Genomic DNA, 17,892 nt, shown 5'->3' with positions numbered 1-17,892 from the left:
CTGTCGAGAAGAAATGGGTTTCCACCTCTGCGTTTGTGTCACTGGCCGAGGCGGGGGTGGGCATCTAAGAGTCCATACCGGTGGTCAGGGCTGCCCCCCCCCCCCCCCAGTCTGTCACCAAGCAAGGAGCTGGGTGTGGGAGGGACCGGTACAGCACCTTGAAAAGTCCTCGGTTTCTTCCAAAGAAAGCCTCTTCCCTCTGTGCATTTAAGCATGTGTTTGCACCTCCTTCTACCTGAGGCCTTTGGCTGAGTCTGGCCGAAGCGGGGTGCTCTGTGCTGTTGGTTTGCTGGGGCCGCTGAACCGAGCAGCTCACGCAACAGAAATGTGCCACCTCCTGGTTCTGCAGGCTGCAGGTCTGCGAGCAAAGGGTCTCCGTGTTGGTTCCTTCTGAGGCAGAGCAGAACTGGTGCGGTGCCGCTCTCCTAGCTTTTGGTGGCTTGCTGGCAACAGCTGGCACTCTACACACATCATCATCTTCCCTCTGTACTTTTCTATCTCTGGGTACAAACTTCCCCATTTTCTAAGGACAACCAGTCATGTTGGAATAGGGCCCATCCTCAGTGACTTCTAAACCCGATCATCTGTAAAGACCCTACTCCCAAAAGAGGTCACCTTCACTGGTCCTGGAGATTAGCAAGGACTTCAATGTCTCTATTCTGGGAGGAGGGGGAGACACAATTCAAGCCATAACAGGGGGTGTTACATGGCACGGTTCATTCAATTACCAGTTTTTGTGATAACAAGGAAGGATTTTTCCCCAAGTGAATTAAAATATTTGCATAATGAGGACGAGAGCGGACAGTAAGCCACACTGGGGAGAGTAGGTGCCTCCAAGGCTTTATGAACTTTAGGACACCTGTCCCCTAGGGGCACCAAAGTGTTTGTTCATGAATCGTAGACTTCCATCTTACAGTGAAGGGCTCATTTGCACATCCCTCTGGGGGTGGATTGTGTGTGCAGTTCATTCCAGTATTGATTTTATCTCCAAGATAACCCCTTCCTGGGAAGCCTAATTTCATCTCAAAGATAACACACTTCCTGGGAAGTGTGTGACACTTGATCTCGGGGTTGTGAGTTTGAGCCCCATGTTGGGTGCAGAGATTACTTAAAAATAAAATCCTTTATTAAAAAGGAAAAGAAAATCCCTTCCTCTCTGGTGCATTTGTTTCCCAAATTTTAACATTTATTTATTTTTTGAGAGACTGTAAGCGAGGGAGGGGCAGACAGAGAGGGAGACACAGAATCCGAAGCAGGCTGCAGGCTCTGAGATGTCAGCACAGAGCCTGACATGGGGCCCAAACTCACAAACCAGGAGATCATGACCTGAGCCGAAGTCAGACACTTAAACAACTGAGCCACCCAGGAGCCCGTTTCCCAAATTTTAGATTTTACTTGATTAGTCAGGGTTCTCCAGAAAACTGGAGCCAATAAGACTCTGTGTGTGTGTGTGTGTGTGTGTGTGTGTGTGTGTGTGTGTGTGTATTCATTTTAAGGAACTGTTTCCTGTGATTGTGGGGTTGGCCAATCCAAGGTCTGTGAGGCAGGTCAAAGGCTGGAAATTCAGGCAGGCTTTCCATATTACAGCCTTGACACAAAATTCTTCCTCTCTGAGATACTTTATCTTTGGTCTTATGGCCTTCAACTGATTGGGTGAGGCCCACCCATGTGATCTTGAAGTCAACGGATAGTAGACATTAATCACATCTACAAAATACCTCACAGCAACATCTGGACTGCGGTTTGACCCAACAAATGGGAATGGTAGGCTGGCAAGTGGACATGAACTCTAACCATCGCACTGTCCTTGTGGGGAAGTGGTCACTCCTAGCTTGCTGGAGGGACAGTGTGATCTGCTTTGGAGAAAGCCTCATCCCCTTCCGTGTGGTCAACTGTTCAGCACTGGCCAGAGCTCACCTAGTCAGGTTTGTTTGGCTGTAGATTAGTGGGGCAGGAGGGACGCGTGCAGTGCACTCGAATCTTGGTGTTATGCTCCCTCGTTAAATGTGTCACCTGGTGAGCGCAAGGGTTGCTTGCATATTTTTAGAAATCACCTCTTCTCATTGGCGTCTTTGTCTGCAGATAACTGGAGCGGGTGGGGGAGAGGTGACCATGCAGCGAATCTAAGTATGGGTTCCCTGAACACGCAACAATTCTCCTTGTAGGGACACAGAAGGACAGCACTCCCCTGTCCCCTTGAGATCAGATGTTCCCACGTGATGTGCTTGAAGTAGGAACAGAGGCAGACAGAAGCTTCCGAGAGCCCATGTGCAGACAGATCCCCACACTCTTCCTTTCCCCACTGGCAATGTTTCGGGTGATGCCTACTCTGTGGGCCTGCATCCAAGACAGATCAGCCAGGGCCCCAAATAGGGACTTCAGCCAAGCCTCGATGGACATGCGGTGTGAGTGGGAAATAAACCCTGTTCCTTTAACAACGGGGGTGTGGGGGCTACTTGTTACTGCAGCACAGTGTAGTCCATTCTGGCTGTTATAGGGTGCCTGTGGCAGGGGAGGGGGGGGATGGGTGCCTAGAGGCTTTTCGACATACACTCTTTTGTGCTTCTGAATTTTTGTGTCAGTGGGGAGCCCGAGGCAGGGCTCGAACTCACAAACTGTGACATCATGACCGGAGCTGAAATCGAGTTGGACGCTTGACCGACGGAGCCAGCCAGGCGCCCCTAAAATCAAATATAAATTTAAATGTAAACGGTGCCAGCTTTGACTGGCATTCCCCTCGCTGAGCGTGTGCCCAGGAGGGACTGCAAGATGGGAGGTCCCAGTCTCACTCCTCGGCCCTGCAGAGTGACCACACTGAGTTGCAAGGCCAGGGCTTAAAGGCACGTACTTTTCATTGGACATGGCCTCCATGTGTCCAGTTGCCTTCTTCACTTGTGTTCCACCCAGAAAAGAACAATCTGATCCACACACACCGTGCTTTGGATGGGCAAGTCAAGGCTATGGTCTGACGTGAGCATTTCTGCCTTCGTAGCCTAACACTTGCTCAGTCTGCAACTCCGCTGTGTCAATAAATACAGCTCCCACGAGACTATTCTTAACCCGTTTGACAGGGAGGGCCTGCGAGCTCCTGAAATCTACACCAGACGCCGTGTCCATGTGCCTTCCCCTCTGCCGCCATTAACTTCGGGTTTTGCAATAATTTCAAACTTGCTCAACAGCTACCAGAATAAGTCAGAGAACACCTGTACACCCTTCGCCAATTCACCAGTTGTTAACGTTGCAACACACTGCTTCGGGATTCTCTTTCCATATAAACACCTTTTTGTTCTTCTCCAGAGGTACATGAGGGTGAGTTGCGCACGTCATACCCTTTTGTCGCAAAGGGGCATTTCTGGAGAACAAGGACGTTCTCTTCCACATCCACAGCACAGGGGCCGAAACCAAGCACTTCACGCTGATGAAGCCCATGTTCCGGTTTCACCGACTGTCCCAACCCTGCTTTGGAGCAATTTCTTTTCAGTCCCTGCTGTCTGGGGACGAGCTACTGCATGTGATTGTCATGTCTCTTGAGGCTCCTCTAGTTTGATCAGTCCCTCTGTCTTTCTCACGCCATTGATGCTTTTCAGGAGTCCAGGACGGCTCTTTTGCAGGATGTCCCTGCACCTGGTCCGAGGTCTCCTCATGAACAGGTCCAGGCTGTGCACGTCCGGCAGGAGATTCAGCAGTGACACCGACCTCTTGGCACATCACCATGGGGACAGCCTGTGCTGGCCACCAGCTGGGACTGCTGCTGTTAGCTTGGACCACTTGGCCGGGGCACCGAGGAGGGGCTGTTCCCCCCTCGGTGAACAGGAAGTACCCTGCCTGAGGGCCCTCGGACTTGTTCCCCCTCAAACTTGTACCTGCTGCTTCAAGCCTCCCTGGGTGATTCTCCTGCCTAGAATCTGGGTGATTCTTACTGTGGTGTCTGCCGAATGATAATTTTCTAATTTCGCCATTCCTCTGGCATTTATTACTTAGCATTTGCACACGATCATTCCAGGGGAACAGGATTCAGTACCCGCGTCAGACTCTGTGAGACACCACTGAATCCGACAACAAATTCACCAGGACTCTCAATGGCACACGGAAGTGACAGACTCCCGTCCCTACCCACACAACGTTTGGGTTCTTCCCCTTTTCCATTACTGTAAACAACGCTTGGAGGAACATCTTTCACAAACCGCTTGGTGCGTTCGCTTCTCGTTTCCTAGGATGAGGTCCCAGGAGACGAATGTCTGAGTTGCACGGTGGTGTGTTCTACACATTTGCTACTCAAATGCCACGCTGCAGCCTCAGAAGTCCTGCCGGGTCCGTGGATGTGAGAACATCTCTCTGCCTCCGTCCTCACCGGCACTGATCATTACCCTGCTGGGTCTGGGAGTGCAGCAGAGGTACTGGTTTTACAGCCAGTAAAGGAAGGCCCTGGTGCAAGAACGTGTGTTTTCAGCCAACGTGATGTCTGGACTGCTTTCTAGGGTTTCTAGTGCCTGGAATGGCCGGCGGAAGAAGCGGTTCATTACCAGCGTGTCCATCACCTGATCCATTTCGGGGCATCCTTCCAATCAGTGAAGGTCCCTCCCACCCAGGAGAGCTCGAACTCCTGCTCTTGGGACACAAGGGCACGCGGTGTTGTTAATCACCTACTGAGTCGACCGCAGATGGCCAAGTGCTTAGAGGTTTGAAGCCCCCCAGGGGCAGAGGACCTGCTGACCACCACAGACGGTGGCCTCAGAAATGAAGAGGGGGGTGTGTACACATGGAAAATGCTCAGCCACACCAGGAGGAAAGGAGACAGGGCTGAAGGGGAAAGCACCGTGGTCTGCCCGTGATCGATCATGCATTTTGAAGATCGCCGATATCCAGGCTCATTCCTGCATCAGGACATCGACGTCGGCTGCACCCCTGCCCGGAACGGCTTTCTCCACATTTCCACAAAACTTGCTCCCTCACTGCCATTAAGCCTGTACTCAAATGCCTCCTTCTCAAGAAAGTCCACCGTGGCCACCCTGCCTAAAATACCCTCCCACGGCATTCCCAATACTCCTTACCCTGCTCTGATTTCTCAGTAATTAGTATCATTTCACACCACCAACCTTCCTTACGTACTAGCCCGAGACTTTCCCAGTTTTAGCACCAAAAGTCCTGTGTCTCGCACAAACCAGGACAGCTGAGCACCTGGGTTTTGTGCTTGGTGTTTACTATCTATCTCCCCCTACAACGAAAGCCCCGGGAAGGCAGGGTTTTGTCTCCTGTCCTGCTCTTGGATCTGTCCCAAGCACCTAGAACAGCGATGGCAAACGGATGGTGCTTACGAAAGAAAAAGAAAAAAGAAAAGAAACATCACTTGTTAGGGAGCCTGGGTGGCTCAGTCAGTTGAGCGTCCAACTTCGGCTCACGTCATGATCTCACAGTTTGCGAGTTCAAGCCCCATGATGGGCTCTGTGCTGACAGCTCAGAGCCTGGAGCCTGCTTCAGATTCTGTCTGTCTGTCTGCCTGTCTGTCTCTATCAATGCCCCTCCTCCACTCGCTTGCACTCACACGCTCTCTCAAAAATAAATAAACGTTAAAAACAACAACAACAACAACAGTAAAACACTTGTTAAACAGGTCAGGTCCTGATGGTGGTGAGGATCCAAACAAGGGCCACTTCTAGGCGCTTCTCCCTCAGGAAAGCTCAGGACAGGGCCCAAAGGTAAATGCTCACGTGTGCTCCCTGCAGCTTGTAGCCAAGGACTGGACCTGGAGTAAACGCTCACGGGTCGGAGAGTGCTAGAAAGTGCGGGCACTCTTCCGAGGAGCAGGGCACACCCTCCCCCCCCCTCCCCCCCCCCCCCCCCCGGCAGGTGTGTGTGTGTGTGTACGTGTGCACACAGACATGAGCACAGCCGCTCCGGGACCCCCGGGGTACTCACAGGGGTAGCCGAGGGGGTGCGCGTGAGTGGGGGGGAGGACAAGAGCTGCACCTCCCGTCTTTCCTTCCTGCACCTCAGTAGCCATGCGAGTTCCCCCCAAGAACCTACTTCTCTCATCATGTAATACAAACAAACAGGAGAAATGCAAATCGATTTGTGAGGCTAGAATTCAGGCTGAAGGGACAACCTGGGTTTCAATGCAGAAGATGTTTCTGGGCCGGGGTGCCTGGGTGGCTCACTCGGTTTGAGCTTCCAACTTTGGTTCAGGTCATGATCTCGGGGCTTGTGAGTCCGAGCCCCGCATGGGGCTCTCTGCTGTCAGCACGGAGTTAGCTTCGGATCCTCTGTCCCCCTCTCCCTGCCCCTCCCCCGTGCTCTGTCTCTCTCAAAAATAAAACATTAAAAAAAAAAAAAGAGTAAGCTTCCGGGTCACCAGTATTTAGCAAAGGGAAGGCACCCTATGCCCACCCTTCCCCACCTCTCCCAAACTGACTCAGGGCCATCACTAGGCCACCTCCCGACTAATTCTCCAATCTGTCCTCTTCTCTCCAACTGCCAAGGCCACCGCTTTAGCTTCTTTCCCTGAGCATGAGGCATCTGAGTTTTCTCCATCTTGGAGCATGTGCAGGAATTTCATTCTTTCTGTGGCCATGGAACAGCCCATTGTATGGGAGGCACCACAGCTGGTGTGGCCATTCCTCAGCTGATGAACTTCTGGGTTGTTTCCACCTTTTGGTCATCGTGAATAATGCTGTTGGCAACACCTAAGTGTGACTTTTTGCGCAAACATCTGTTTTCAATTATCTGGAGTAATAATCAGAACCATGGGTTCACACAGTAGCTGTATTTACATCTGAGGGATTGCCAGAATGTTTTCCAAAGCAGTGGTACCATTTATCATTCCCACCAGCCATGGGTGAGAGTTCTGATCTCTTGGGGCACCTGAGTGGCTTGGTTAGTTAAGTGTCTGACTCTTTTTAAATTTTTTTTTAATGGTTACTTATTTTTGAAAGAGAGACAGAGCGTGAGCAGGGGAAGGGCAGACAGAGAGGGAGACACAGAATCCGCGACAGGCTCCAGGCTCCGAGCTGTCAGCACAGAGCCCAACATGGGGCTCGAACCCACGAACCGTGAGATCATGACCTCAGTAGGACACTTAACCAACTGAACCACTCAGGCATCCTGAGGGTCCAACTCTTGACCTCAACTCAGGTCGTGATCTCACAGTTCAAGGGATCAAGCCCCACGCTGGGCTCTGTGCTGACAGTGCATGGAGCCTGCTTGGGATTCTGTCACTCCCTCTCTGCCCTCCCCTGTTTGTACTCTCTTTCTCTCAAGATTAATAAACATTGAAAAAAAAAAAAAAAAAGAGCTCCAATTTGTCCACACCCTCTCCAACACTTGCTATAGGCTGACTTTTTTTTTTATAACTGCCACCCTGGTGGTATAAACTGGGATCCCATTGTGGTTTTAGGTGGCATTTCCCTCATGGCTAATGTTGTTGAGCATTTTTGTCACATGCTTACTGGCCACATACAGATCATTTCCCTGCCACCACAGTCCCTTCTCAGGATCTGCAATGGTCTCCTCCCTGGCAGGGAGGCAGGGCTGTTCATTCTTTCCTCCACCCAGCAGTCAAGTAACCTGCAAACACCCGAGTCAGACCACAGCACTGCTCCGCTCAAAACCCTGCAGTGGCTCCCTACTACCTCAGAGAAAGGGGCAGAGTTCTAACCATGGCTTGGAAGGCCCTGCATGAGACCTCCCACCCCAACCTCATCCCCCCCCCCCCACTCCTCCCCACCTTCCAGCCACACTGGCCTCCCTGCAGTTCCTCAGATGTTCCAGCTGTTCCTGCTGCTGCCTGGAATGCTCTTCTCTGATAAGCCTATAGCTCACTTCTCGCCTTCCTTCCGACCTGGGTTCAAATGACACCTGCTTGCCGAGGCCTACCCTGGCCGCCTAGCTTAACATTTGCAGGACCTAGTGCCCCGAGCCCCTTCCTGTGCTCCTTTCTTTGTCCACAGTTCTTGCTCCTTCTACATACTCCAAGTCTTACGAATTTATTGGACTGTTTTATGTCTGCCCTGGCCCACTACAGCAAACCCCACCTGGGCAAAGATCTTTGTCTGTTTCCTGAGGTACCCTAAGCACCCAGAATGGTCCCCGGCACACACTAGGTGCTCAGCAAACATCTGCTGAGTGAATGAACACCCCTGACCTGTCAGGCATCCTTCTGGGGGCTGAGGACAGAGTCCCTGATCTCCTGGAGCTCACCTAATCAGCGGTGACAGCAGTAAACACGTCCTAAGTGATCAAGAAATGACAAATTTCGACAGACCAGGATCAAAGAGGGTGGAGTATGCCAGCGAGCAAGGCAGTGGAAAGTTCTCCAGGTACAAGGGACCCACGCCCAAATGTTCTCAGGTCAGACGGCTTGGCAGATACCGGGGACCAACAGAAAGGCAGCCCAGGGGGCTTTGGGGAGTGTGCTGTTGGCAGCTTGGAGTCTAGTCAAAATGTAGCGGGGCAGAAGGGTCCTGCGAAGTTTCCAGCAGGGACAGTACCTGTCGGGATTGGGATTCCGGGGGATGGTAAACAAGGACCTACCCAAGGGCCACTCGGGCCACTACCTGTTCTTGTAAACAAAGCCTAAGCGGAATACGACCACCCCTTCCTCTTCATGTTGGCGAGGCCACTAAAGCAGGGCTGAGCAGTGGGTTGAGACAGAGACCCACAGTGCACAAAGCTGAAAGCCTTTTCTGAAAAGGTCTGCTGACCTCAATTTCAAGTGACCCCTCCCTCTCCCCCACAGCAGGTCCTGTTGACTTTCACCGAACCCCAACCCCTCTCCCCACCCCGACTGCCACAAACCTGCTCAGCACGGTCTTCATCCCCACCTCCATGGCTGCCAGCACTTCCTCCTCGGCCTCTCCGTTCTCTACCAGAAGTCAGACGGAGTCGCGCTCGGCTCAGAGCCTCCCGCGGCTCCTCCTTGATCGAAGGAAAGAACACACTGTTCACTGCGGCCTGGACCCGAGACCTGCCTCTTCCCTTTCTCTAAAGGTTCCCCCCACCCCATCACTCCCTGTCTCCCCCCACCTCCCAGCGCAGGCCCGGATATTCCCTCCTTCGGTCTTTATCACACTCCCACAGCACATTATATATTTGCTTGCCTGCCTGGCACCCCCAGGAGAGCTGCCAGGGGTTTTGCCCCTTGTTACCCTCCGCCTATTCCAAAAGCTTCGTGCGTGCACATCGCGTTCCCACCCGACAGGGCTGCCGTCTGCAATGGAACGAGGGCAGTGCCTGGCGCGCAGCTCGCAGGGGCTGCATCATGACCGTCACTATCGGCACGGTTGTGTCTTTTGGATGCATTCTTGCAGCAGGGCCGGGCTTGACTACCATACCACCTCGACCTTGTCTCTGCTTGGGGGGGGGGGGGGGGGAACCTGGGCGAGGCCCCTGCTTCTTCCCTCAGTGTCCTTGAGCGCCCCCGGGGTCAGAGTCCCCTGCAACCGGTTGGCTGGGACTGAGGGCCAGGTGGGGCTCGCCAGTACGCGGCGGATCCTCCATGGGTGCTGCTTACGACCACAACAGTGGGGTCCCTGCTGCTGGAGCTCGGGCCGCATGCACGAGGGAGGCGGCTCAGGGGTCTTCCCGGGACGCGTGGCGGGCAGGGATGGGAGGCCGAGGCCGGTGCCCGGGACACGGCGAGGACAAGGGGACACCATTCCCCGGCGCGGGGCTGCAGGGTGGCGAGGTCCGTCGGGGACACGGGGACACCGCCGCGGGGCTACAGGGTGGAGAAAGGACCACTGGCGGGCAGCGCCAGGCCCCGACCTCCTTCCGGCACATCCCGAGGGAGCCCGGCGCCCGCCTCCCGTGTGGGGAAACAGAAACCCGACGTCGTGATTGCCACCTGGCCAGAGTCACAGGCCACAGACGGCCAAGCCCTCAAGGCCGTGCAACCTGCTCCTGCCCCGCCCGCGACACACGACACGGGTCACGGGGCAGTGCCCGCACAAAATGGCGCCTCGTAGAAAAATGCAGCCGACTCCTAGCGCCCATCCCCACCGCGGGCTGAGGAGCGGGCGCGGACGGCCGCGCACACCTAATTTGCATATACAAAACCGACGAACTTCGTTGGCTACGAACGGCTTGGCCCGACCTAGACAAGGCTCCCATTGGTTACTCTCCACTCCTTCCCGCCCCCTGGCACCGCCTTCTCCATCAAGGACTGGCGCTTACGAGCCCCGTGACGCCATTCCACCATTACGTGTCCCCATTGGCCAGGGAGCCTTCCGTCATCCGTTTAAACCCCCCGAGTCCCGCCCTCCCATGCCCCTCCCCGGCTCCGCGGCCGACCGTTACTCGCGTGCGCGATTTCCTGGGCGTCAGGGCACGCGCGCGTACGCCGGGCGGAGGAGGCGTCTCATTCAAACGGCCCAATCAGCGGTCGCGTTGCCTCTCGCTTCCTCTCCTTCTCTACTCTCCCGCCTCAGAGCCCCCATTCTCCGGGGACCCCATTACGACCCCCGTGCGTCCCCATTGGCCGACCTGCCGCGCGCCCCCCTCCCCAACTTCTCCTGCTTCTGCCCGCAGCTTGCGGGAAGGGAGCGAGCGCCCCGAACGCCGAGGACCTTGCGCGGTGACGTCACGGGTCGAGGCGCGGCGCTCCGGGGCCGCGGGGGGGGTGTGGCCTACGGACGGCTACAAAAGGGCGGCGGTGCGCGCGCGACCGGCTCAGTGCGGCTGGGCGCTCGGGGCAGGAAGTGTTCTACGCGCTCAGCGCGGCGGGCGTCGGAGGCAGCGGGGAGTGGAGCGGAGCTGCCGGGGCCTCCCTAGGGCCGCAGCGGCAGCAGTTGGGCCCCCCGCCCCAGCCGGCGGCCCGCAGAGCGCAGGAAGGGGGCCGGGGGGACCCGCCCCCGGCCGGCCACAGTCATGGTGAGCGCGGAGGCCAGGCCCGGGAGGGGCGGTCGGGGGCCCCCCTGGAGGAGGAGGCGGGGTCTCAGGAGCCTCTCGCGGACTCACTGGGGTATCGGGGGGCCCGCCTGGGGTCCCGGGCCTGGGATGGGCCAGCGGGCCCTCCTGGAGGCGGGGCAGGAGCGGAACCTGGGCGGCCCGCAGGTTCCCCAGAGGGGAAGGACCTGCTGAGTCCCGGAGAGGGCTCTGGGGCTTTGTGGCTCGCCCGTGGGTGTTCCGGGAGCAAGGACGCTCCGCCTCCATCTCCAGGCCCGAGCTGGGGCTTCGAAGATGGTTTCACCAAGGTTAGGTAGGGAGAGGGACCAGGGTAGGCCTCGGGCGTACCCCCAAACACTGGGGACCATGCCTGACTGTGAGCAAGACTTGGGGGCTTCTGGAGAAGGCAGAACCATCCACAAGCCCCTTGGAAGGCCCGTCCCCATTTCTAGTGGGAGGTCAGCTTTGGACGGCCATCTGGAGCATGCTGGGTGGGGGATCTGGGGACTGCGGGATCAACACCAGCGTGGCCACTGCATCCTTAGATCCAGGAAGCCCTGGCTCCACCAGCTACCCACCCCTTCTCTTCTGTGTCCAGAACTCCAATGTGGAGAACCTGCCCCCCCACATCATTCGCCTGGTGTATAAGGAGGTGACCACGCTGACTGCTGACCCGCCTGATGGCATCAAGGTGTTCCCCAACGAGGAAGACCTCACTGACCTGCAGGTCACCATTGAGGGCCCTGGTGAGTGTGGGCAGGAGGAGTGTGCTTGTGGGTTCCTCTTTAGTACGAGAATGGGTCGGAAAGAAAGACAGTTTCCACGTGATTTCACTTATACATGGCATCTAGAAAAACAAACAAACCAAAAAAGCAGAACTAGAACAATAGGAAGCTCCAGTTACAAGTTGGACTGTGCCGGGTGCTGGGGACACAGTGGTGGACCAGGGAGCCCTCTGACTTGGCGCTCACGGCTTGCAGGGCCGGACGCCACAACCACTGATCGTGTACATGTTTCCTGCAAGGTGGTGAGAGCATCTAATGGGGGCTGTAGCAGGCTTGTCAGGTAGGGGTTCTCTGGGGCCTGGAGGGTGGGCCGGATGACCGCACACTCCTTGCTGTCACGTCCGGGACCCACGGGACAGAGCAGGGAACTAGCTGGACACGGTGTTGCAAGAGGGAACAGCAATAACCAGGTGATTATGTGTGATCGTTTAACCGTGCAGTGAATTAGCGTGCTGCTTCTACACAGTGACACAAGAGGTTGCGAGAGCGCATGGTGAAGGACTTGGCCGCGCATGGGACAGTGGGGAGGGCGTCAGGGAAGACTTCTGGGTTATCATCACGCAGTGCTCAATGGTGATAGGCCAGGTTCCAAGGCAGGCGCCGTGGGTACTTTGTAGGGACAGAGAAGAGACTGATGAAGCTTTCAGGGAGCAGGAGAGTCTGTAAGGAGTTGGGAAAGGAAGCCATTGGTGGGTTCAAAGATGTGATGGCTGCAGTGTTCCTTTGACAGGGAGGGGGCAGGGCGGTCAGGAAACTATTAACCGCTGGCCTCGGGAAAGAGGTGACCGTAGAGGCGGGGTCAGGTGCAGGAGGGGCGCCTAGACGTCAGTCGCCAGGCTACCACCGAGGGATGTGGGGATTGGGGTACGAGGAACAACAGTGGGTACAGAACTGCTCCCTCGTGTGTGTGTGTGTGTGTGTGTGTGTGTGTGTGTGTGTGTGTGTGTGTGTGTGTGTGTGTGTGATGAGCAAGTGGGTGGACGAGAACCTTTCACTGAGGCAGGCTGGCGGGCAGACCTGGAGTTGACAACAGCCCCATCATTTGCCTGCGGGCCTTCCGAGAAGATCTTCCTGCTTCCTAGAAGATCTGTGGGTGGGAGCGTCTGCCCTCGGGAAGGAGAGAGGAGGCGTCTGGGGGTGGCTACCAGCACCAGGTCAGGGCCAACACCCTGAGGCAGGGAGCTGAGCCTCACTCCACTCTCACCAAAGCCTCGGTCTTGTGGGGGGTAGGGGGGGTGGCGGCAGGTCACTGGGCTCACAGCCAGACTGGAGACTGGGCGTCCTGACCCGGCCCCCTCCTGCACTCCAGAGGGGACCCCTTACGCCGGAGGCCTGTTCCGCATGAAGCTCCTGCTGGGGAAGGACTTTCCCGCCTCCCCGCCCAAGGGCTACTTCCTGACCAAGATTTTCCACCCCAACGTGGGCGCCAATGGTGAGATCTGCGTCAACGTGCTCAAGAGGGACTGGACAGCGGAGCTGGGCATCCGGCATGTGCTGCTGGTGAGTTCTTGGCGGGGGGGCTCCCCCCTCCTGGATATCCCAGTGGCGCCTGGGCTGTGGTGCATTCTTTCTTTTTTAAAATAAACTCTGAAGTTGTTGGGGGCTTCTGTGTAAAAGTCCAGGTTTCCAGCTGGAAAATTCTGGAAGGCTTGGCAGTGCTTGACCCACTGAGAGTGGTTGTACAGGTTGTGCCGTGCCTGGTGTACCTTTGCTGTGTGTGGAACGCGCAAGGGGTTTGTGTAATGGGACACTTTCCTGATGGAGCAAGTCAGGCATCGGGGGAGGGGGGAGTTGGTTTCAAGTTATAATTTACAGTATGAAATTCCTGGACCATACGGTTCATTGGTTACGCGGGAGTCACAGAATTTGTACAGCCGTCACTGCCGTAGCTCAAACCTGTCGTTTCCACCAGGAGCAACTCTGCTCCACCAGGGACGGTGTGTGGTAGGGGACTCTTACTTGTCGCATCGAGTGGGAAGTCCAGGCGCTCGTGCTGCTCTGCGGCCTCACGGAGGGTGATTCGGACTCTGTGTCCACTGAGCCCAGGTGGAGACACCCATCATCTCCACGGCCACTAAGGCATTTAGGTCACATGCTGCCTCCCCACCCCACTCAAAGCTTACAAAAGGTTTCTGAGGGGCACCTGGCTGGCTCAGTCGGTAGGATTGTGACTCTTAACCTTGGGGTCGTGAGTTCCAGCCCCATGTTGGGCATGGGGGCTACTTCAAAAAAAAAGCACATTTTTTTGAAAATGGAATTGCTCTGGAGCCCTGGGGCAGATGGTAGGGGTGGGGACGCGGAGTTTCCTGCTGGGCACTTGGGGAGGATGGAGCTCCAAGGTAAACATACTTTGTCCTCCTCTCCCGATCGTGTCTGCAGCGGCTGCCAGGGACTCTGGAGGTGAGCTCACAGAGTGACTCTGTGTCCCCGATGATCCCTAGGAGCTTGGGTCTGGCTCCAGCCGTGAGGGAGCGCCTGAGGGGCCTGTGGGTGTGGGGCCAGAGCTTAGAATTGGGTGTGGTCCTGGGTCCCTGCTCAGCATCAGTGGTGTTTGCTGGGCCATGTGCCTTGCCTGTCACAGCAGCCAGGGGACCACCTGTTCTCGTCCTTGTTTACAGGCCAGAAGGGTCGTGTCCCCTGCTTGAGGCACGGTTAGGGCCCTGCAGGCTCCCTTTCATAGTGGCCAAAAGGGGGGTTGGGACAGACCCCACTGTAGCTGGTCTCGCTCCACGCCTTCACGGAGCCCATGCACGTCTGGCTTCGGTTTACCCCCCAGTTAAAGGGGTGTGGGGATCGGCTCCCTTCTTCCTACACCTCCCTCTGGTTGTTCCTCACGGGCCAGGTCCCTTTATTTACACCCTGATGCCTTTCTCGGTCCGGCCCGCCCACCGGAGTCGGGCTCTTCCTTGGTACCTTTGGTGACAGCCCTGGGTTTTTATGTGTCCTGTTTATGTTGAGAGATGAACAGCCCTGGAGTCCCAGCAGGCCCAGGTGTGAGTTCCTAAGCTGTCTCCCTTGCTTCCTGAGTGACCTCGGGCAAGTCCCTTCCCTCTCCAGTCCGGGCCTCGATCACAGGGGACACAGGTGTGAGCTGGGCCAGCGTCTTGCTGGGGGACAGCATCGGGAACAGGGAGCAGCCGGTGTGGAGGCCACGAGGCCCAGCCCCCTGACCTTGGTCCTCTGCCCGCAGACCATCAAGTGCCTGCTGATCCACCCTAACCCCGAGTCTGCCCTCAACGAGGAGGCTGGCCGCCTGCTCCTGGAGAACTACGAGGAGTACGCCGCCCGAGCCCGCCTGCTCACGGAGATCCACGGGGGCGCCAGCGGGCCCAGCAGCGCCGAGGCCGGCCGGGCCCCGTGTGCGGGCGCAGCCCCCTCTGCTGACCCCCTGGCTCCCGGGGGTCCTGGAGGAGCCGATGGCCCCATGGCCAAGAAGCACGCGGGTGAGCGGGACAAGAAGCTGGCAGCCAAGAAAAAGACGGACAAGAAGCGGGCGCTGCGGCGGCTGTAGTGGCTCTTCTCCAGCCCTCCCCACCTCCCCCTCCCCGACACTGACCCCCAACTCTGTCTCTAAGTTATTTAAATTATGGCTGGGGTGGGGGAGGGTATGGGGGCACCGGGACCTGGATTTGTTTTTCTAAATAAAGTTGGAAAAGCAGCTGCTGTGCCTCACAGACACCCCAGGACCACGGCCTCAGCCACTCGGGTCCCCCTGTTAAGTCCCCATGTAGGGCTGCAGCTCGCTCATCCTGTGGCAGTGGGGGAGGACCCCGATTTCCTGTCTAAAGGGGGGGCCGGGCCTGTTCTCGATAGTTGTTGTCTTCGTTCCTGAGGTAGGTGTGCGGCAGTGTCCCTTTCTTCCCGAGACAGTCAGGTGACAGGTGGGGGGGAAGCTGCTGGCTTCTCCACACCTGATTCAGCTCAGGGCAACAAAGCATGTTCCCCAAATCCTAGGCCTAAAACGATGCCCATCCACCTGTCTCTGTTGGTCTGCAGCCCGGGTGTGGTGAGCTGGCCACTGTCCTCTGGTTTCACAGTTGAAGGCATCTGCCCCGTCCATGTTCCTATCTCCAATCTCCAGTCCCGGCAAGGGATCCCTCCTGGTGGGTTTTAGCTATCCTCAGGCTTGTAGGACCCACCCAGAGGCTGTCCTCAGCTCTTGGAAGCTCAAGTGCCCCACCCAAGGGCCAGGTCCTTCTGAAGGGCTCAGCTGATGGGCAGAAGCCTCCCAGGTGCTCCTGCTTAATTCCAGGTGACTGTGACCTAATCCTAGAAACCAGTCTGTCAAATTGACAGATTTCTGCCCCACCACTCCAGGGGAGGGGGGTGGTGCAGGAGGACCTGGGGCAGGTCAGCCTCATGTACACGGGCAGCTTTTACTGGCCTGGCCCTCTGGACTGCAGGCTGGTGGTCCTGGTCTCAGACTGATGGGGGGTGGGGCAGAGGTAAAGGCTGTAAAGCCCGAGTGGTGAGAGGGTGGGAGGGACCTCGAAGGCAGAGGCCCGGCAGCCAGCTGGCTTCAAATTGGCTTATTGTCCATTAACAAAATTTGTGGTCCCCTGTCAAAAAATGATCATGAAAAGAGGAAAACATGTCTACATAAAGACTTGTACATGAACTTTCAGAGTTGCTCCCTTTCTGATGGACAAAAAGTGGAAATAATCCAAAGGTTCAACAGATAGACTAAAATTGTGAGTTCATAGAATGGAATGCTACTCAGCAAAATACTGATACAAAAACCAGCTTAGATGAATCACAAAAATATTCTCTACTAAGTGAAGCCCTATACATAAATACAAAATATTTGGTTCCACTTACAATGAAATTCTAGAACTGGCAATATTGGTCACTAGTGGCTGAGAACAGGTCACTGGCTATCTGCAATCAAGGAAAACATGTACAGGGGCAGGGGGAAACTTCTGGAGTGATGAGTATATCCCAGATCTTGATCATATCGGTGGTCACACAGGTGCATAAATTTGTCAAAACTTCAACTAAAAATGGGTGTATTTTTATGTAAACTATCAATGAAGCTTATTTAATTAAGCCAATAGCTTCATTTATCTAGAGTAGAAGATAAGTCAGTGGGGCAGAAGATTTTGCAAGACATATAACCAAAAAGTACTAATTCAAACAATGTGTAAAGAGCCCCTCCAAATCAATAAGAAAAAGAACACAAAAGAAACTGGTGAAAGCACGTCACAAAAGAGGAAATCCAAAAACTACTCCTCGCTCGTAGTTGAGAAAATGCAGCACGGAACTAATAACGGTCGTTCATGTCTAACAATACCAAGGTTGTAGAGCCACAGACCCCATCGTGTGGCCCTGGTGGGAGCAGCAAATGCTAAAACGCACGCGGAAACGTCGAAAGCACGCGTACCTTGTTACTCGGCATTCTTACACACCCAGCAGGCTTTAAACAACATCTGTCCTCATTACACGCACTGTAAACGCGGTTGTAGGTTCAAGAAACAATCAGACCAGCAAGTCATAAAAGATTCCCACAATTCGAATGCCTTCGTGCACAATTCCAAAGCAGGCAAAAATAAGTTGTACTGCTGAACATACATACGTAGGTTGTAAAACTGTAAAAGATTGTCTACATAAAGTTGGCCATTCTGGTTACCTTAAACTGGCGAGAAACCCAGGTGGACTTCTGGGGAGCAGGTAGTCCTGTTTCTTTACTTGGGTGTTGATTATGTGGATGTTTGCTTTATAATTCTTTTCTGTGTGTGTGTGTGTGTGTGTGTGTGTGTGTGTGTGTATTGAATCCTGAAATACACTATTTCAGGATTAAAATTTTTTTTTAATGTTTATTTTTGAGAGAGAGAGAGAGAGAGAGACTGCAAGCAGAGGAGGGGCAGAGAGAGATAGAGACACAGAATCTGAAGCAGGCTCCAGGCTCCGAGCTGTCAGCACAGAGCCCGACCTGGGGCTCGAACCCATGAACCGTGAGATCATGACCTGAGTCAAAGTCGGGTGCTCAACCGACTGAGCCACCCAGGTGTCCCTGAGGATTTTTAAAACAAAAAAACTCTTTATGTGTGGATATGGACCAATCTCGAAACTAGATTAAGTTGGGGGGGGGGGGGAAGCAACATGCGAACAGAGCAAACTATTTTTTTTTATTTTGTTTAAAATAGGATATGTGTTATTTGTTTGCCTATGCATTCAAAGCTTCTGGAAGGTTACTTTAGAACCTGCAAATATTGGGGCGCCTCAGTCGTTT

General features: G+C 55.1%; 1 protein-coding gene and 1 long non-coding RNA gene across 3 annotated transcripts; one reads left to right on the top strand and one right to left on the bottom strand.

The window, feature by feature from the left end:
- Positions 1-111: 111 nt before the first annotated feature.
- Positions 112-10,231, bottom strand: LOC147573855 (uncharacterized). 2 transcript variants are annotated; one of them, XR_015245067.1, is made up of 3 exons: positions 9,141-10,231; positions 8,791-8,910; positions 112-358 (listed from the first exon to the last, which is right to left on the bottom strand). It is a non-coding gene; the product is annotated as an uncharacterized LOC147573855 (long non-coding RNA). The 2 variants fall into 2 exon arrangements; XR_015245068.1 differs by having other exon boundaries at positions 9,506-10,231.
- Positions 10,232-10,645: 414 nt separating this feature from the next.
- Positions 10,646-15,321, top strand: UBE2S (ubiquitin conjugating enzyme E2 S). Its single transcript, XM_025914682.2, has 4 exons — positions 10,646-10,863; positions 11,477-11,624; positions 12,973-13,163; positions 14,854-15,321. Exons 1-4 carry the CDS (start codon positions 10,861-10,863, stop codon positions 15,172-15,174), a joined length of 663 nt encoding a protein of 220 aa, XP_025770467.1. The 5' UTR covers positions 10,646-10,860; the 3' UTR covers positions 15,175-15,321.
- Positions 15,322-17,892: the final 2,571 nt, after the last annotated feature.

Source organism: Puma concolor, chromosome E2 (genome assembly GCF_028749965.1).
Source record: "Puma concolor isolate L17-30 chromosome E2, mPumCon1.1.hap2, whole genome shotgun sequence".
Classification (NCBI taxonomy): Eukaryota; Metazoa; Chordata; class Mammalia; order Carnivora; family Felidae; genus Puma; species Puma concolor.
This window is presented reverse-complemented; position numbering and strand designations above follow the sequence as displayed.

Bases quoted from the DNA above. Each gene is read 5' to 3' on its own strand.
- UBE2S (XM_025914682.2), top strand. The intron at 11,625-12,972 runs GTGAGTGTGGGC...CCTGCACTCCAG, and splicing joins GGTCACCATTGAGGGCCCTG to AGGGGACCCCTTACGCCGGA. The intron at 13,164-14,853 runs GTGAGTTCTTGG...CTCTGCCCGCAG, and splicing joins GCATCCGGCATGTGCTGCTG to ACCATCAAGTGCCTGCTGAT.